Source organism: Pteropus vampyrus, unplaced genomic scaffold (assembly GCF_000151845.1).
Source record: "Pteropus vampyrus isolate Shadow unplaced genomic scaffold, Pvam_2.0 Scaffold1000003297, whole genome shotgun sequence".
Taxonomy (NCBI): domain Eukaryota; kingdom Metazoa; phylum Chordata; class Mammalia; order Chiroptera; family Pteropodidae; genus Pteropus; species Pteropus vampyrus.
The window spans coordinates 36,437-57,979 of NW_011917699.1; the positions used below are offsets into that span (position 1 = coordinate 36,437).

General features: G+C 36.6%; 1 protein-coding gene and 1 pseudogene across 1 annotated transcript; both read left to right on the forward strand.

The window, feature by feature from the left end:
* Positions 1-11,648: 11,648 nt before the first annotated feature.
* LOC105311350 lies at positions 11,649-13,195 on the forward strand (annotated as a pseudogene).
* A 5,500-nt stretch (positions 13,196-18,695) lies between these two features.
* Positions 18,696-19,664, forward strand: LOC105311351 (olfactory receptor 11H6-like). The gene has a single exon (XM_011387329.1). The coding sequence runs from the start codon at positions 18,696-18,698 to the stop codon at positions 19,662-19,664; it is 969 nt and encodes a 322-aa protein (XP_011385631.1).
* Positions 19,665-21,543: the final 1,879 nt, after the last annotated feature.

A 21,543-nucleotide genomic window follows, 5' to 3' on the forward strand; every position in this document is an offset into this window, starting at 1 on the left:
GAAGGACCATCATTTTGCATCCCTGCCAACTCTTTATTCCTGTAATGCTTTTAAATTGCATTTACAACAAACTAGAAAGGGAGACAATGATCTGGGCTTGAGGTGATGAGAGCATGAGAATCATTTTATTTTTTTAATAGACAGAATTATATTCTTTAAAGCAGGGGTCACCAACTCCTGGGCTGCGGAACGGTACCGATCCGTGGCCTGTTAGGAACCGGGCCACACAGCAGGAGGTGAGCAGCAGCCGAGTGAGCAAAGCTTCATCTGTATTCACACTCGCTCCCCAGCACTAGTTTCAACGGCTCAGCTCCACCTCAGATCATCATTGGGCATTAGATTCTCATAGGAGCACCAGTCCCTGGTGCCAGCAAGGTTAGGGACCACTGCTTTAAGGACAAGAGTTTCAGAATGAAATATTCAATGCCCAGCTCTACCACTCACCAATGGAGTAACCTCAGGCAAGGTATTAAACCTGAGTTTTATTCTTTGTTTATTCAACCTAATATAGGGAGAGTAATATCTCCCAAAGTTATTTTAAAAGTCAAATGCAATTTGTCTATGAACAACATACATTTACACACACACAAAAAAGACTAAGTCCCTCGAAGTAAGGGAATATTTCTTATTCATCTTCATACTTAGATCATAATACTTATTACATAATAATTTATCAAATTAAAGGAAGACTGGTTTGTGCCATGAATTGCTATAAGTTAGTAGTTATTATAACTGTATATGTTAGAAAAAAGAATTATTGAGGAAGAATTGAAAAGTAGCTCATGGTCTTTGTCTTTATTTATTATCCAGGTGACAGAGGTTGGGAAGTGTGTAGAGATTTGAAAAGAAGAAATAAAATCTTTATCTTTAAATTTAGAGAAACATCAAACTCAGGTTGAATAGGCCAGTGCCTGGACTACACTAACAATTACCAAAAGAACAGACCAAAGGCAATGTCCATATTACTGAGGCATGTACAAAAGAGGCTCTCCATGACTCATTTTTTAGGAAAAGATAATAAGAGAAATCATAATTATGCTGCTATTAGGCTTTTCAATAACTATAAGTACACTTAAGATAAATAAAGGACAAGCAAAGATATTGTTTTATCTATTTCTCTTGCTCTACACTTGCATCTAACACTGGGTGGGAAATCTTGGATTACAAATAAAAAATTGGGAAACATTTATATATTTTTCCATTTAAGTAGTTAAGAATGAACAGATTATAATATTTTTTAATATAAAACTAGCTCTAGGCAAAATATTAAGTGAGACAAAATTTGTATTTTTCTGATGGAACACCAAGAAATAGACACCATTTATTGAAGCTAGTACTCATCACGGTATTTCCCATGGAGAAGGGCATAATCTTCCTGCTGTAAACATCTCTGGCTTTGTTTGAAATATTGCATTTTATACTGCATTTGGGGGAAGTGAAGAAGGTTTAGCAAAAAGCAACTGAAATAATTTAAGAAATGGAAAATGGGATCTCGGAGGGATTATTGTAGAATTAGGTAGTCTAAAAACTATATAGGGTGAATCCAGTGCCTTCTGTTGTATAAAGTTGATCCTACCTTATCCAAACCTTGTAACCACCTTCCAAGATACCACCGGCCCTAGAATTCCTTAATGCTATAGGAATTTTGCTGTTCTGTGAATGCTTTTAAGTGTATAAACCTTGTCAATTAAACCTAAAACGACAAAACTCCAAAGATTTCTTAAATTTAAAAAATGATGACGGTCAGAGTATATACAGAAAAAATACATACGACAGGAGATATAAAACTGGTTTCAGAGACAGAAAGAGGAGCATGGGAGGTGACTGGAGCTTTGAATAAATGTGTTTGAGAAACTTACATCATTATGCAATGATGAAACTATGTGAGTTTAAAGGAGGATTATGTTACCCTGCTCTTCAACTCACCAGCCCCTTCTTCATTGTTTCAGGCCAGCAAAATGAAAAATTCTTAGATGACCATCACAGTTGCCCTGTCTACACCCTAACTGCTTCATTATAAATCAAGCCCTAATTGATGGCTGGCTGTCCCGATTGGAACAATCTCTTGTCCCTAGGGCTCTGGCTGTATCTGAGGCTTTTATAGTCCTTATGCCACTGCTCAGCCTAATGAGCCCTGGGATTCCCTGGGCTGCTCTTTGAGTTGTCTGAATCTCAGTTCTTGCTGGAAAACTGACCTTCAGCACTGCAAGCTCTGAAACAGTCAGACTTTATTGCATAATATAATCCACCCCTTTTACCTACCTTGGATTGATTAATTTGGCAACTATATACGCTACCAATTTTCCATGCATCAGTCTGTACCTGAATAAAACTGGTTTCTATTTCAACCATGCTTCCTGGAGTGGGCATGACTGAATGACAGATAGCAAGTTATCACTGGAAGCTGTAGAAGCAGAAACACCCTTCAAGTTATTATAGAGCCTTAATACAACACCTGAGTCTCTTAGTGATACCTCAAGCGGCTTACTGAATTGGTGCCTGTGAATGGATCTTACACAGAAAATACAGCTGTTGTCATTAGTAATGGAATACTTTTTATAAATTGTTGCTCTCGATGGGTAGTTTTTAATGTTATAAAACATAATTCTCAAACAACTAGATGATGTACACAGGTCAAAAACTGCACTTAATTCTTTAGTGAAGAACAGTAGAATGGCAAAACCAATACAAAAGAGAGTATTAAAATGTGACTTTATATAATCAGAGTATAAAAAAGAACACTGAAAATTTCTAAGTTATATGTAAACCGGTTAATGTTCTAGAGGGCAGTAGAAACTTAAACTTTGGGATTATCTTTTCTACCACACTAGAAAAAAAATTAACACAACTCAGCATTTTATTACATCTAACTATGTAACTGTAACATCTGAGATCCCATAAATAGTAACTACTAAATTTAACAAAATTACATCTCCCTAGAGTTAGATGACTCTAAAGTAGGTTTGTTAAACAATATTTGATATGACATTAAAAGGTCACACTGTACTTGGATTTCACTTAGGATAAAGACAGGAAGTACAGCATACCAGCAAGATAATATTAGACATTTCTCTTACGAAGAAGGAGTTCTCATGGCAGTCCAGTTAAACTTTCTCCTCCAAAAAGCTGAGATACACACAGGTGAGTGTAGGATCCATCTTTGCTTAGAAGATTCAGGCCCCAAAAGAGTTACATATTGAAACCTAACCCTCAGTGTGATAGTATTTTGAGGTGAGGGCTTTGGGAGGTGATTACACCATAAGGGTATATTCATGAATGGGATTAGTGCTATGATTAAAAGAGACTCCAGAGAGCTCTCTTACTCCTTCCTGCATGTGAGGGCATATCTATGAACCAGGAAGCAAATTCTCACCAGACACCAAATCTGCCAGCACCTTGATCTTGGACTTTCCAGCCTCCAGAACTGTGAGAAATAAATTTCTGTTGTGTACATGCCATGCGATCTGTGGTATTTTTGTTATAGCAGCCTGGATGGACTAACACAGTAACCAACTTCTATTTCCTCACTAGCATAGAGAAAAATAGGAGTTGATACTTGAGAGTTTCTATCACACACAAGCATCTCAGCAGATCCGTAATGAACACACATTTTATGAATGCCTATATGTGCTTCTTTAACATGGTCTAAAGGTAGCTAAAGACACTATCAAACTTATCTGATAGCCATTTTATAACATGTAAAATAGGAAGCAAATTAAAACTATGTCTGATAATCAATGTTATAGCATTCTACATTATAAAAAATTATCTAGGTATCCAATGATTTTGCACTAATTGTCAATTATATTAGTCCAAGTTTTTAAAGTTAACAATATCCTTTGTTATTGAAAATTATGTATAAGATGACACATTACAAAGCAATACAATTACTGCTGATAACAAAAACATTTATCAGAAATAAAATTCAATTTAGTCGAACACATAATTTTACATTATTAATAATGCTAGGTGTGCAGAAGTAATGCTAGTTTATGAGGTTAGTGAAGAGAGTAGAGGAAGTTTATTAACTTCAGATTAATGAGTTTTTCTATGTAAAAACAAAACAGTCTTGCAAAAAATAAAATGCTTATTTGTTATATTCCTATTACAAAATGATGGGGAAAAACATACAACTCTTTCTAAATCAAAATGACCAAACCAATCTGTTTTGTCCAAGGGTTTATTCTGAATACTTGAATTTGGATTATTAAACATAAATGCTTTTGAGCTAGCAGTTTCTTTCAGTTAAAAGTTTTTTTTTTCTTTAAAAAGGTAACATATTTAAATTATTAAAATTCAATTTTTTTATTCTCTGGAAATTCTATTTCCTTATTTTAACTTTATGAAAACATTTATTATGCTCTATAATCAATTGGAATTAGAGCTCCATTAAATTGAAGAAGATTTATTAGCTAATTTATGAGTTTTTTCTGGAAATAAGAAAATATTCGATGCTCACACAAGGAAAATAAAATATTTTATCATTTACAGACACACAGAGGACTTTAAACTTTAGTTTATAAATTCAGCCATAGGTGAAAAACAAATACGAACATAAACAACATGTTAACACACCTACATAGAAAAATAAAATAATCAAAAATGAACAGTGCAGGGAAGCAGTCTCCTGGGAATGTATATTATCTAATTTTTTAGAACTAGGCCTTTACCTGTTGTTCAGACAGAGCGTGTACAGACCAGATGGCTCTGGCCCCTTCTATTTCCCATTCACTCTAGAATTCAGAGCCCTCAGCATAGGAGAGATGTCTGCAAGTTCACTGTTCTACTTCATTTTCTGAAGCTTGCACAGATTTTCAGGTGCAAACATTAGACATACGGACAGGATCCCAGTCTTGAATCAGAGAGGCTGATGGCAGCCGGAGGTTTGCCCTGGAGACAAAATTGCTGCCATGCCCTCTCACCAAAGTAGGCCAGATCTTTCAGATTCTTGTCTGAAATATATACTGTCTAGGATAATCGGGCCTTACTAGTCTCTAAATAGCAATCATTCTTGACTTATAACTTCTGAAAGATAGACATTTTACACAGGTAAATGGCCAGCAATCTTTGACACATGAGAAATCTGAAAATAAACCTCATTCATCTTTTCTGATTATTTATAGAATCTCTGGATTCAGGCAAGCCAAGGAGACACAAAGGATCTCAAAGCACACTTTTTGTAACGTTTCTAGATCCAAGGTCTGTTCTTAGATCCAGTGAATATTTTTCAGACAAGCAGGTCTTGACAGTGTCACTAGATGAGCTTCTTATATTATCCTTAACATGGCATTCTCATCTTTTTTGTCTCATTTTCAAGTTTTTGATAATATTTCTTAATATAGTAATATATAATTATAGTAATATTTGTAAATTTGTTGTCATCAGCAGGAAATAGTTATTGAGCAACCTCTATGTGAGGAATGTAAAAACTTACGATACATACTTTCTAATAGCAACTAAGAAGACAGGATACACATATAAAAATTAGATAAGAAACAATAGAAGGCAATTTGGTAACATGCTAAATAAAGTTATGGAAGAGCATTTCCCAAATTGTATTCCATACAACACCAATCCTGAGAATTGTTTTGAAAAAAAAAAAAAGGAAAATTAAAACAAAGCCTCTGGGTTCAACAAGATTGGGAAGTGCTTCTCCACACTGTCTCATTTAGAAAATTCACCATGCATCTTAACATAGCAAAGACTCTGAGACACCTTAGGGAAAACCAGACCTAATTTCATTTTATTCAAACTAGTATTTACCACATTTATTTTAACACCAAACTCCTTTAATTAATGCCTATTAATATCTCATGGAGACTTGTTCAAAAGAATATATATTTTCATTCAACAAATAGTATTGCGCTGCAAATAAATATATGCCAGGCACTGCGCTAATGACTGAAGTGATAGTGCTTTTGAACAGAGTAGAGGAGGTACTGTCTCTCACAGAGTAAACATTCTATATGAAAAATAGACAATGCACAAAATAATTGCAGATTTTGGTAACTGCTACAAATGAATAAAGCAGGGTAATGTGATAGGGACCAAGTGACTGAAATACAGTGAACTGAAATACAGTGAATATGGTGATTGAAATTCAGTGAACAAGGGGAAGTATGAGATGAATTTGAATAGGTAGCCAGAAGTCAGAGCTTGTAGAGTCTTCTAAGTCATGGCGAGGAGTTTTGGCTTTATTCTAAGAAGAATTGGGAAAATTTGAAAAGATTTTTAAAAAGTAACTAAAATTATTTCATAAATATTTTTCAATCACTGGAAGGGTCATATAGGGGAAAATGGGAAAGCAGGTAACTGGCGGCTACCTTCCAAAAAAGAACCAATAATAGCTTACATTAGGATACTGGCAGAGGAAATAGGCATAAATGGATAGATTAGTCGTTTTTAAGAGATTGGGCATTTTTAAGCATGGATTAATGAGAAAGCACAGAAATGAAGAGAAATGGACAAACTAAGACATTTTTAGAAGTAGAAATGACAGGAGTTGCCTTAATTACTAGTAATGAAAAATTAAATTGTTTAGACTTACTACCAACAGAAAAAAAAGACTGACAAAATACATCAAAAAAGCTAACAGAAGGAAAGGACAATGTTGGATTCTTTGGGTAATTCAGAACCAGGGAGATGAGAAAAACGCTGCAGCATCAAATCTTTTTTTTCCCTGAGAGCATTCCCAATCATGGCAAATTTGGGATTCACTTCAGAAACTTTGCAAAGAAGATGAAGTTAAGGCCCAGGGCCTCCTCTACATGGGGAGCCTTATAGGAGATAGTCTGCATCTTAAGCTGGGATACAAAGAGCTGTATCTTCAGGATAATTGGAAAACAGAACTAAGCGTGTTTTCCACCCCAATTCTAGTGAGCTATAGAAAAGTTTGCCTTGACAATGAGAACAAGGGGAGAAAAAAAAAGGAGAGAAAAAAATCCTCAAGAAGTTAAGGCCACAGAGAGGCCCTCACAAAGGCAGCAGCTTTAGTATACATGGTGGGAATCTCACACCTTGCCTTCGCTCAAGGATATCCCTAACAAATAGTGTCCTCGAGTGCCTGACAGACCAAATCCAGGCCCTCTGTGGAGGAAGACACTTCCCTCCTAGGTCTTAGAGAATCTCCGCAAACAACTTCTTAAGGGCAACGAACAGACAAAGCCAAAGATAACTATTACTTTTCTATTGCCACTGTAATGTAACAAATTACCACAAATTGCTGGTTTCAACAAATAAATTTTATATCTCACAAATCTGTAAGTCGGAAGTTTGCAAAATCAAGGGGTAGGCAGGGTGCATTAAAGAGGCTCTAGGAGAGAACCCACATCCTTGCTTTTTCCAGTTTTTAACCTTTTAATGTGAGAAGTTGTCAAGCTCCTTAGTCAATCACATTTATCACAATGCTGCCAGATATCTCTCACTTACCTAACCACTAAAGATGTCTTCTAACTATAACCTTTCCCAGGGTACATGGCCTTTAAGTTTCCTGAGATCATATAAGCAAAGGACTCAAGAATAAGTAGTCATAATGTCAGAACACTGTAGTGTCAGAATTCCCTACCTTGGATTATTAGGTTAGAATGTTTGTGCAGCCAATGGCTTTTCTTTTCTTTTCTTTTCAATTACAGTTGACATTCAATATTATTTTATATTAGTTTCAGATGTACAGCATAGTGGTTACACATTTATATACTTTACAAAGTAATACACTCAATTATTCTAGTATCTACCTGGCACTATACATAGTTATTACAATATTATTGACTATATTCCCTATGATGTACTTTACATCCCTGTGACTATTTTGTAACTACCAGTTTGTACTTCTTAATCCCTTCACCTTTACACTCAGTCCCCCAATCCCTCTCACATCTGATAATCACCGGTTTGTTCTCTGTATCTATGAGTTTGTTTCTGTTTGCTCTGTTCATTTATTTTGTTCTTTATATTACACCTATAAAGAGATCATATGATATTTATGACTTATTTAACTTAGCAAAATACCTTCTAGGTCCATTCATCATGATGTTGCAAATGGTAAGATTTCATTCTTTTTTTTATGGCCGAGTAATATTCCATTGCATACACATACCACAACTTCTTTATTCATTCGTCTTATCAGTGGACATTTAGGTTGGTTCCACATCTTTGCTATTGTGAATAATTATTCACAATAATTATATACAGGGGTGCATGTATCTTTTCTAATTATTTCTTTGGATAAGTACCCAGAAGTAAAATTCCTGGGTCATAAGGTAGTTCTCTTTTTAATTTTTTGAAGACCCTCCATATTGCTTTCCATAGCAGTTGCACCAATTTACAATCACACCAACAGTGCACAAGTGTTTCCTTTTCTCTGCATCCTCGCTGACACTTGTTTATTGATTTATTGATAATAACCATTCTGACAGGAGTGAGGTGATATCTCATTGCGGTTTTCATTTACATTTCACTGATGATTAGTGACTTTGAGCATCTTTTCATGTGTCTATTGGCCATCCGAATGTCATCTTTGGAGAAAAACTTATTCGGGTCTTCTGAATAAATTTTTTAATTGGATTGTTTGTTTCTTGGTGTTGACTTGTATGAGTTCTTTAAATTTTGAATTAACCCCTTAACAGATGTATCATTGGTAAATACCTTCTCCCATTCTGTTCTGTTTTTGCTTTTTTGATGGTTTTTTTGCTGTGAAAAAAAACTTTTTAGTTTGATTATGTCCCATTTATTTTTTCTTTTGTTTACTTTGCCAAAGGAGTTATATCAGAAAAAAAAAATATTGCGAAGAGCAATGTCAGAGAGTTTACTACTTATGTTTTCTTCTTTTCATGCGTCTATTGGCCATCTGAATATCCAATAGAATGTTTTGTGATTTCAGGTCTTACATTTAAGTCTTTAATCCATTTTGAGTTTATTTTTGTATATAGTGTAAGAAGGTGGCCCGGTTTCATGTATCTGTCCAGTTTTCCCAACACCATTTATTGAATAGACTGTCTTTACCCTGATTGTATATTCTTGCCTTCTTTGACATAAATTAAATGACCATATAGATGTGCATTTATTTTCTGAGCTCTATTCTATTCCCTTGATCTATGTGTCTGTTTTTATGCCAGTACCATGCTGTTTTGGTTACTATAGTCTTGTAGTATAGTTTGATATCAGGTTTTATGATACCTCCAACTTTGTTATTCTTTCTCAAGATTGCCGTGGCTATTTAAAGTCTTTTGTCGTTCCATATAAATTTTTGGATTATTTGTTCTAGTTCTGTAAAAAATACTATTGGTCTTTTGATGGGGTTGCACTGAATCTATAGATTACTTTGAATGATATGGACACTTTAATGATGTTAATTCTTCCTATCCATGAGCATGGAATATGCTTCTATTTATTCATATCATATTCAGTTTTTTCAAAATCTAATAATTTTTAGAGTGCAGATCTTTTACCTCCTTGGTTAAATTTATTCACAGGTATTTTCTTTTTTTGTGATGCAATTATAAATGAGATTATTTTCTTAATTTTTCTTTCTAATAGTTCATTTTTGGTATATAAAAATACAACCAATTTCTGAATATTAATTCTGTATTCATTTATTTTACTGAATGCATTGATCAGTTCTATCAGTTTTTTGGTAGACATCTTTAGGATTCTCTCTGTATAGTATCATGTCATCTGCAAATAATTACAGTTTTACTTCTTCCTTCCAATTTGGATGCTTATTGTTTCTTTTTCTTGTCTGGGTGTTCTGGCTCAGACTTCCAGTACTATGTTGAATAAAAGTGGTGAAAGTGGACATCCTTCTCTTGCTCAGCCACTGGCTTTTCAATAATTTCTTCTTACAACCCTAAACACTATGATTGGTTCCCAACCCTTTCCATAGCATTAAATTACATGACATAACACTATACTTTATATAAGATATTTTTTTCAAAGCCAAACTGCATCCCAAAGAGAGAGGAGGGAGAAAGAGCGTTAGAAATGGCAGTAAGAAAATAATGTGGTTTTTTTTATTGTTCTTAGGATTTAAACTTTCCAAAGACTACAGCAAAGTGATATTCTAAAACAATCTAATTGGTTAATAGTTTCCTCAGAGGAAATAAAGAAAGAAAGTCGGGATTTTTTACTTTCAAATATGAGTCATGGTGTTTATTAAACACCTTTAAATCCTTGTTAAGCTGACCAAACATTGAATCTCTTTCAATTGCAACTAACTCCCTGATAACATTTTTTTTATAAAACAAACATTATATATGTTCAAGATTTCAGAAAAAAATAAGGGTATGGGGTATATCAGAAAACATTATGACAAGAAAAGAGAAAATAGATTGATAAGGTTAACAAGTTTATATGTGCAAATTCATCACTACAGGATTTGCTCTATTGACAACATTGAAAGGAATAATAATTAACATTTTGAGCCACTTTTTTTTTGCCAGGCACCATTCTAAGTTCTTTATACTTTACTTATGTCAACCCAAAGAGTTCAGGTCAAAATTATTGTATCTCCAATTTACTAAGGATGAAACAGGTACAAAGAGTAACTTGCATAGGTGGAAATGGTATTTGATCTCAGACAGGCTAACTGCAGGGCCCACACTTTCCTACTACTATAGAGAAAGGCCAGCACACTGGAATCAGATAGACTGGTTTCTAATCTAAATACTATCAGTAACTGTGTGAGCTTATGCAAATTATTTGGCCTTTATTTTTTTAATCTATAAATTAGAACTAATGATAATACTTTCATCACAGAGTGGCTATGATGAAAAAATGATCTTATACATAGTATATGTGTAATTGATTTCAGTTAATATTATTAATATATATATATTTGTAAAGATCTTTATCATTTATAGAACACTTTGACATACTCTCTCAGTTCATCCTCACAAATTCTGTAACATAGTAGGGTGGATAGTCTCATACTCATATCACAGATGAGACCCAAAGAAAACAACAATATTGTCCAAGGTCATATAAATAAACGAAGGAACAGCTAACTTCAATATCACTAAGAATTCTGCTGTGCCGCATGTTCTCTCCTAGAAACTAATGTAGGGAGGAGGCAAGAGAATTAACTGTTAATCAAGCTACATTCAGAGATTGCTATGTGCTGATCGGCCCTACAGCAAGACCAGGAGAACACCTTCAGAACAAAGGAAGATTTCTGCAGGGATTACTAACAGCCCTTTCTCCACACCTGTGAAGAGTAAATAGGAAACAACAGAGTCATTCCCTGTGGCTAAAACTATGGAGAACCTAAGGATTAAAGGCTGGGAAGCGCTTAAGGCCACATACTCTTCCCCTTCCTCATTGCATGTCCATATCAAAGGAAATAGGTTAGCAAAGTCTATTAAACTATAACTCATAGGAACTAAAGAATTTTATATAAACTAAATTCTCCCATTCCTCTCAGTGCCTTTACTTTGTCTCTCTCAGTCCTTCTCACTCTGCCTCTGAGAGGAGACCACACTCTCTGTCTGTGGTGTTACTCTTTTTCTAATAAACTTTCTTTTTGACTCTAATTTTGGCATGTATGTTGAATTCTTTCTACACTCTCCGTCAAAGGACTCTCTTCTTCTCTCGGTACAGGGCTTGGTCTTCCTCCCTGCCACTCCCAACCCCCACCCCACTCAGGGAAATTTGCCATGTCTGGTGAGAGCCTGGAGAGACTGAGGTGGCTGAAGACCCTAGACCTGATTTGGAACCACATTATGATGCTGAAGCCAGGCTGGCTCTCCTCTCTTCCTGCTCTCTCCTCACTGAATCTCCTGGACACCCACTTAGAAAATACCATAGGCAGGTAGCTCCAGGGTCCCCAGAAACTGAGCCATCTGCAGCCGAATTCTTCTAAAATGCTGGAGACCTATCCTCCCTGGCCTCTTGCACTGCTCAGCTTGGAAGTGTGATCAGCCACTTCCATTGAGATTAGGGTCCCCAGTGGAGAACACGTTTTGTTCTCGGAGAACCTTACCTTACGAACTACCTTTATGTGGCTGTATCTGGACAACACCACAGTCCACTTCCCTCCTTGCATGTCTTTATTCTGCAAGTGTGCAGCCCCTACGTTTTCTCTAGTCATCAATCCTTGAGAGTCTTCCCACAGCTTCCTTTCTTGGAGCACTTGAACTTCTAGTCTGATTGAGAGTTCAAAAAATCTCATCTATTTGGGATGTCCAGGCTGCTAGTGCTGGAGCTGGGGAAGTTGGATTTCTTCTATGAGCTAAGATCAGTGAAGCTGGAGATTCTACTGAAAGAGCTTCTTCAGTTACAGGTTCTGGCATTGAGCAGCCTGAACCTCAGGAATCTCTCCATCTCCAACTTCAGGGGCTTGGGCTTCCTTTGGTGCTGCTGCTACTCAAATCCAAATGGCCCTGGAGCTGGAGAGCAGCCTCCAGGAACTAATACCCCAAATGCTTTCATATGTTTATTTCTTAGATATCACCTTCACCTGCCAGTATGAAACCTCTTGACTGGGGCTTTGGGCAACATGTGCCCCAAACACCTGTATATAGTAGTAGCTGGAGAAATCCACCTGCGATGCCAATGTCTTTGGTTACTACGAGAGGCCATTGTTCTTCTTCCTTTCCGGTCACGGCTCACATGATCCTGAGTTTCAGGGCTTTTTAACAAGCTTCATTCTGGTGCTCCTGCTTACCTTCCTTGCATTGCTTGGCTGTCCTAAATGGCCCTGGCTTCACCGCCTCTGGACCCTATTTCATGTTGGTGGTAGAAACTGGGCGAGCAGCATCCCAGAAGCCAATTGCACTACAATGTGTGCTGGAAGAACTGATTCCTACCCTGGAGAAGCTTCTAGCTGGTGAAAGTGTGAGGCTCTGCCTGCCTAAAGGAACTTTGAGGTTGGGCAGGACAGGATGGATGCCATGGCTGCCAGCACCGAGAGCAGCGGAGCCACTCTCCGTGCTCAGCTGCCAGGCCCTGGGAAGTCCCTCATGCAATCTGGAGTTAAGGCTTGCCACCTAACTACTTGATGGCCAAGTCTGGAACTGTCCACCTTCTGCTGCTATTTCTGGAACCTGTTGATCAGCAGCAGCTGCACAGCTACCATTGCCTTGTCCGGTGTCTGCAAAAGCAGGACTACTTTGTTTTGTCCCAAGGAAGGGTTGAAAAGGATGCCTTCTGTGAGCAACTCCAAAAAAGGCTAAGAAAAGCTGGGCAAGAGAGAGAAGATTAAGAGCTGTGAAAGGAGATTCAGCCACGTAGAAATAACTCCCAGCAGGGACCTGGGAGCCGCCATCCCTAGAGGGCAGCCTCACAAAGGTAGTCTGTAGGTAATGCCCAGTTCAAGCCCACTTTTCACACTAAAAATGATACATGAAGAAACCAAATCCCAATGGGATAACATTAGAAAGTTCTTGGAAACAAGATATTCATTCAAAAAACAGTTCTGACACCTGTTAATCTTCTCAGCACAATGAATCCCCTAAAAACGAACACACAAAAATGTTCTCTGGAATCACACCTGCATTTTTTAAATAATGAATTCATTCTGCCTGATGAAAGCAATGTATTTACTTGTTTGGTAAAAAATCTACTTTATTCCAGTAGAATGGGACAAGAATCAATGAGGTATTTGTCAGTGCGCTGCGCTAGAGTGAAACCATGTTTGCAATTCCCCAAAGGTCCAAAAATTCAGAGAGTTTTCCTAATTCATGAAGCTCTCACAATAACAGTATTCCATGGGGGGAGAACCATAGTTTTGATCCTATATAACACGTGGGGAATTTAAGCACACAAAAATTGAGTGATTTACCATCTTGGCTCAGCTCTGATATCATAAAGTTTGGATCTGGCCCCAGTTCTTCTGAGTCACAAGCCAGTACTCTATGTTCTCCACACTACTGTCTTCCGGTTACCTCTAACCAATGACAACTTACTTTGTCACAAAGTTAAAATAGTCAAAAATGTGGCAAATGTCTTTCCCTGCATGCAAATCTGTCAATGTCGCCAAATAAAACTTGTATGCGCTACTGCCACATTGTGGTCATATCTTTTTTTCCTTGTTCAGCCTGGAAAGAACTCAAACCCGGACCTACACAATCCTTGCAGAACCATATTTGATCAGACTAAGGAGCCATTCAGTAATGGCTCAGGGAGTGTAAGAATTTCACACAGATTTTTTTTTCAAGAAAAAGTACCAATTTCTTCAATTAAAAGAGGAGAACTAGTTGTAGTCTCATAGCATAACTCTGGGCATTGCTATTCAAACAACAATTCAGAATTTCTTTTTCCTCCCTTTGTCTGCTGTCAGCTAATGACCTTGGAAAACACAATTTGTTTTTGTCAGTGTTGATGAAGACCTCAAGTTCTCATTAACATAATATTTCCCATTACATATTTTTTATGTCATTTAGGTTACCTGGATAGTTTTTTCTTTTCTTGACACATCTTAGTTGTATATCATGGTATTTCAGGATTGAAAGAACATTGTTTCTGATGCTCAAGTCCCCTGTACCACTTTCCCAGCCTGTATCTGAATAAATCCATTATATAAAGTAGTCTTCTGAAGCAGTTTGTCCCATCATTAGATAGGTTTCTCTGTTATAAAATTATTTTCCATATTGAATTACAATGTATTTTCCTATAATGTTTAACTATTATTTTTAATTTTGTACTCTGGGGATTAAATGGGACAAATTGAATTGCTCTGTTAAATGATCTCCCTTTCACTTCATAAGGTAAATATCTAATCACTATGTTGTACAACTGAAACTAATATACTATTGTATGTCAACTGTAATTAAAAAATAAATTTAAAAAAATAAATGAAACATTTAAAAACAATCACCCTTTCTTTGTTTCAATAGTCTTTTGTTCTCCCAATTTAAATATCCTTTTTTCTTCCACTCTTACTCATCTTCCACACTTCTTAGACCCTCTAAGTTGCCTTCCTCCAAATACACTGCAGTTTGCCCATCTACTTCTTAAATTGTGAGACCCAGAACTTATGAAGGGCTCTATATTTGATCTCTGTAAAATCAAACAGGAGTAGATCATTCCCTCCATTTAGACATTCCGAAGTCACATACTTAGTTGTGGCAATATGTTAACTTAAATGTTTAATTTACTTTTCTCTGGATGAAGTAAGATTAAAAGGACAAATTCACAGAACAAGTGAGGCAACAGTTTACAGTCATGTACTAATGAAACCGTTGTTATAATCCCCAAATCCCATTACCCCCACCATCTTTGGGGCTGTTACATGTGTAGAATTGTGAAAAGAATGGAATAGATAGGGAAAGCTTTTAAAGTGTTTTGTAAATTCTTTGTATTAACTAATCTCTGTCTTTATATTCTTTGGCTTCATAGAACCCTTTGCTTTCTCATTTTTATTCCTGAATCCAGTATCATCTCTTTTTGTGGGAAGACGTAACTGCATTACTATAAGTATATACAGATGTTTCTCATTACAGTTACTATTCTGATCCAAGACGTAAGGACAACTCATTCTCCAGCTTAGACTCTGGCCTCATCATCTTTCCCCTTTCCCCTGAAGGTCAGACCAATTTAGACCTCAGTTGAAGAAATACTTTCTGAGGTCTGGCCAAAATTTTGGCACTGTCATCTCTAGATCAGGCCACTGGGAAAAGTTGGGTGATCTAGGAAGGTCAGAAATAAACCTTGGCACTTAAAAAGGTGTACGGGGGCCTGGAGCTCAGTAGTAATGCCTCAGTATACACACAGAGTCCTCTGGATCACCACCACTCCAAGATGGGCTGTCAAGGACACAATAGCCACGGCTCCAAATGTGTTTGCTGCATACTTTCCTTTAAGGCAGGGGTGTAATTGGTTCTTCCCAAATTAGGAAAGTCCACAATGCCCTTTTCAACTGCATGTAACCACCTTTTCAAGTTACTTAAGCAATATGGTGATTCTGTGGGCTCAAATAATTGCTTTACCTGGCATTACCTTCCATGACTCACCCCCTTTTGGAAGCCTTTTAAGAAAGTGGATGCAAGCACCACTATGTTTGGCTTTGCTGCATACTTTGTGCTCCGAGGCTAATGCTAACTGAGGAGACGAAGGCTGATTATAGATTCTTTGACAGAGAAACCCAAATTTGGATGTCTGCTCTTTACTAGATTCTATAATTCTCACACGGCAGCTTCAGGTAAGGCACTACTCAAGATTTTTTTTTACAATATCTTTTTCACTTTCCTCTAACACTGAAAATATAAATTAGAATAATTTCCTCATAACAGACATTGGTTAGATTCTCAACTATATAATAAAGCCTCTAGCGTCAGAGCTGGTTTAAATAAATGGTAGGCTAATGTGTTTTATTTATAAATATATAAGTAAATATATTTAACAAAAATAACAACGTTTTACTTAAATTGAGATGTTAATTGAACCACAAAACCACATAGAAGAGGAAAAGATTGTGGAATGACAGCTTTATTCTATACCTTATTTCTCATTTAAGTCACATATATCAAATTTCCTGATCCTGAATATGGGGCAGAAGAAAACATTGGGCAATGAGAGAAGAATATTTTTCTATTAAAGCTCAGTGGCTAACCACAGAGGAATAAAATATCAGTTATAAACTATAAGCACAATTTCTTTAAGAAGGAGAAATCTAGAATAGATTTCTTACCTATTTAAAAATAAGAGAAAAAGATTATAAAAGCCATTCAATAAAAATATTTAAAGATATGGATAATCAGATAAAAAAAAAAGATCGAGAGAGGACAGCAAAAAAACAGTGTGTACACACACAGATTTTAACTTAGCAACAATAAGAAACAGAGCACAAAGCAGAGTGGTTAAAGGGGACAAAAAGAAAGATGAAGTGATTTGAGGGAGGTAGCGTCAATGGGATTGTCTTAAGTGGCACCTGTCATGGATATCCTCTTGTTTATTTGCACTGAGGGTGTATCCCCATAACAAATGAAGTTCTTGTTGCCTTGCTTTTGTTTTTAGCAAACTGGAGATTCCAGTTTTGGCATCCTTTTTAAATTTATTTTTTTCTGACTACAAGCAATTGTTTTTCTAATTAGTTACTATGAGGGCATGTTCACTGATTGAGACCACAAATATTTAATGAGCACCTATAATATACAGGACACTGTCCTAGAATCTAGGAATATGTTAATGAGCAAAATAATGTCCTCCTCTTATTTTCAGGTGATTGAGACAGAAAAGACACACTAACGTGTGCTTTGAATATAACTAAAACAAGAAGGGGAAACAGAGTAGCAACGATGGGCTAAATTAAGGAAGGTCTGTTTGAGTCTCTGATTTTTACCAAAAATCTATATGAAGTAAATTAAGGCATGTAAATATTAGCTGGCCATGGGTGGTGATGGGGGGGAGGACATTCCAGGCCTCTATATAGGGCACACTTGAAATAGTCAAGTAATAAGGGAGTAATGAGAATGAATAGTCTATGTACAGATTCTCAATTAATTTGATTAAAATCTCAGAGTGCTTTCAAAGATATAACACTGTAGTTATTTTTGTTCTATATGGCAAAATATATAGAGAATACCATCATGAGGTACTTTCCCAACATCTGATAAATTTCACCTGAGGACTGAAACCTGTGTACTGTACTTAGGGTGAATTTTAGTTAAAAGAGAATCATGTTAGTTTATAGTCTGAAATTCTTTTATTCATACCAATATCATTTAAAATGTTTTTTCAAGTTGACAACGCATGAAGCATAATCCTCTTCAGCAACAAATTTTTAACTGCAAAGAGGACCAAGGAAAAGTAAAGTGTACTTTGGAGAATTGTACATATCTCTCTAAATGCTGAGAGAAATTGACAATTCAAATTGTGGAATTTCTTACACAGAGATCTTTTAAAAAAAAGAAGGCATACAAATGTCAAAATTGACCTTGCTATAAGCAATCATTGATTAAAAGTCATTTTCCTCATCTCTTTTCCAATGCTCCCAATACTATATGAAAAAATAAAACCCATCTGAAACTATGCATGTGCTATTATGAAAGATTACAATTGTCAGCAAAATCTTGCTTTGTGGCTGGCTACACATTCTTGCAATGTTTTCTATTTATACAGACCTTGAACTGTACAATTGCTTAAACCTGCATACATCCTTACATATGTTTGGCCAAAGGTGATGTTTCTGAACTAAGTTGAAAGCCTCTGACTGGCAAGAGAGCATCTAACTTGTTTTATGTAGCTCTGAGAACGCTAAACAGAGGCAGGTATTTAAAGGACCATAATGGGCATGGTGACCACCATGGTAAGGCTGTAATAAGCACCCACACACTCAAGTTCCTTATGTCTTCCAGTATCACACTGAAACAAAGAATGCTGAAAATTCTGAAGTAATCTAAAACTACCCTGCTAAATGAATTATAAAGAAATTCATAGAACGTCTTAATGAGAAAATATCTGTAATTTATAATATGGTGGTGTCTTTTTTCTTTATAAATTTTTAAATTAAATTTATTGAAGTGACATTGGCTAATAAAATTATATAGGTTTCAAGTGTACAATTCAATAATGTGTCATATGTATATTGTATTGTGTGTTCACTACCCAAAGTTGAATTTCCTTCCGTCACTATATATCTGAACCCCTTTACCTTTATCTCATCCTATTCTCCTTTTCCCTCCTGTTATCTGCGTCTATGAGTTTTTGCTTGTCTTATTTGTTTGTTACTTTCACTTTTGTTATTGCAGTTTTAGGAGAAAAAAATGAAAAACCCAGGAAGGAATAATAACTCTGACTCTGTCAGCGAATTCATTCTTCTTGGATTCCCTTGTACTTGGAAGATTCAGATCCTCCTATTCTCACTCTTCTTTGTGATCTATGTCCTGACGTTAATTGGAAACCTCTGCATTATCTGTGCAGTGCGGTGGGACCACCATCTCCACACACCCATGTACATCCTGCTGGCTAGTTTTTCATTCCTGGAGATCTGGTATGTCACTTCTACCATCCCCAATATGCTAGCCAACTTTCTCTCTGAGACCAACACCATTTCTTTCTCTGGCTGCTTCCTGCAGTTCTACTTCTTCTTCTCCATGGGCTGCACTGAGACCTTCTTCTTATCTGCCATGGCCTTTGACAGGTGCCTTGCTATTTGCAGGCCTCTGCACTACCCCACTGTCATGACAGTTCAATGCTGCATGAGAATAGGAGCTTGCTGCTGGGCATGTGGCTTCTCCTATTTTCTCCTCCCAGTTTATCTTATTTCTCAGCTTCCTTTTTGTGGCCCCAATACTATTGATCATTTTTTATGTGACCCAGGACCCCTTATAAAGTTGTCCTGTGTGCCAGATCCCACCATTGAGATCACCTGTTCCATCTTTAACTCAGTTCTCATTTTCTCCACCCTCCTCTTTATTACCGGCTCCTACACCCAGGTGATCAGAGCTGTGCTGAGGGTCCCCTCAGCAGAAGGCCGGCATAAGGCCTTCTCCACATGTGGCTCTCATCTGGTAGTGTTGTCCCTGTTCTATGGCTCTATCATGGTCATGTATGTGAGCCCAACAGCAGATAATCCATCAGGGATTCAGAAAATTATGACTTTATTTTATTCTATGTTAACTCCATTTTTCAATCCCTTGATCTATAGCCTCCGGAATAAGGAGATGAAGGAGGCCCTGAGGAAACTGTTGAGGATTATGAGATTTGGTCAAAGACAGCCTCTCAAGAATTAGAATCCATATACGAGTAGGATGTATAGTGATATAAAATTATAGAAGGTTAAAGGTCTTAATTAAATTTGAGAGACAAATATGTTTCCTATATTCCCTGGAATATATTTAGGGATGCATTTCAATGAAACAAATAGCAAATAAGATCTTACCAGAACTTGCATAAATCATTTATTTGTACTAGGCTTTATTGTATTGATATTCCTCTGTGCATTGCATGGAAACAGGAAAATGCCAGACATCCTCAGGCATTTTTGAAGGGAAAAAAAAAATCGTGTATAACCCAAAGATTAACTGGTCAGTTTCTATCCTTTACAGATTTAGGTAAATTTGTCGGACCCCCAGTTTCATAGTGATTAAATGTCTGGAGTACCCATCACTATCTCCCTACACACACACACACACACACAAACACACACACACACACACACACACACACACACACACACACCATAGAAACATGTTCATGTGTGCTTCTCCTTACACTCCTGAATCCACCTGCTGTCTTGTTTTGATCACATCAATCTGGATGTTAGACTCATCCCCTTCAACATTTTACCCCAAACCAAACTCATTCCAGCTTCGTGTAGGTTTATTCATCTGATTACAGGTTGAGGTTAGGGAGAGTCAGAGGAAGGGCCACTGTACTGACCACCCACTCAAGCTTTCATATCTAGTGCTACCTTTTTCCCTACCTTCCTCGTCTTCTTCTCACCATGCACAGGAGTGGCCAGAACATCTTTCTCTTGCTTATTCAGAATAATTTTGTCCGTATGTAAGCCATTTTGGGCTTTGACATTCTTTGTTAAGTAGGCTTGTCAAATTTCTTCTTAGCAAACCTAATTCTTGAAAAGAAATTTGTGAAAATAGTTTTCTCTAACTGGTTTCATTTTTAGGTTTTTGTAACTTGATATATTCCATCTTTATTTTAGTACCACCTGAAACAGAAGTGAGACCCAGAAATAAGATTACCTGGAAAAAAAACTTAATGAAACAATAATTCATATTTTAAGTGCTTTATCATTAGCCATACAGAGAGGATAGTGTGTGTGTGTCTGAGGATAGAAATAAGATAGTACGGCCATTATCTGAAATGAAGTATAATACTGTCCAGTTAACTTTCAAAGTGGCCTGGAATCATTATATTGCATTTTAGTAAATAAATCTTACTCTGAGAGGGCATATCATCTACTAGTGAAATTGTGCTTTAAGAGCACAAAAGACCAGATTCACTAGTCTATCTCCATTTTAGTTATTCAAGGGAGATGAAAGTCAGGTTCTATGTAGAGTGATAGCATGACTTAAAGCTTGGATGCAAGGCCAAATCTAGTTTTTGAGCCCTTTGCATAAATAACAAAAATCTCAAAGCAGCCCTTCAGCTTCAAGTCTTGATCAGAAGCACCTTTATTCATCTCTTCTTCAGGAGTGACCTAAACACACATCATGGAGCACATCTCTGTTCCCAGGGCACTAGCTAGGTAACAGTCGCCCTCCTTCTATTGGACAGGTTCCCTTATACCAGGAACAACCTGCAGAGCCTTAAACAATATTCCTTGGTAGGGGAGGGAAGAAGTGAGCCACATGCAGCTCATATCCCCACATTCTCTCACTAGAAGTATTGAATGAAAGGGGAAGACAAATGTTTAACCCTCTAACTCCCCTAAAAAAGGGAAAAGATAGGGATTAAACATAGCACACTAATACTCATCAATTATCTTTTGGACTGAAACTCAGAAAGTTGCTCTCATTTCAGTACTTATTTTTCTGCCTATTTGTCTTTACCAAAGACTAGTAAATGTTCTATGTTAATTCTCATAAAATTAATTTCAAAAAATAATTAAAATCAATAAGAAGCTTTAAAATGATGGCCAGATGCAAAGTA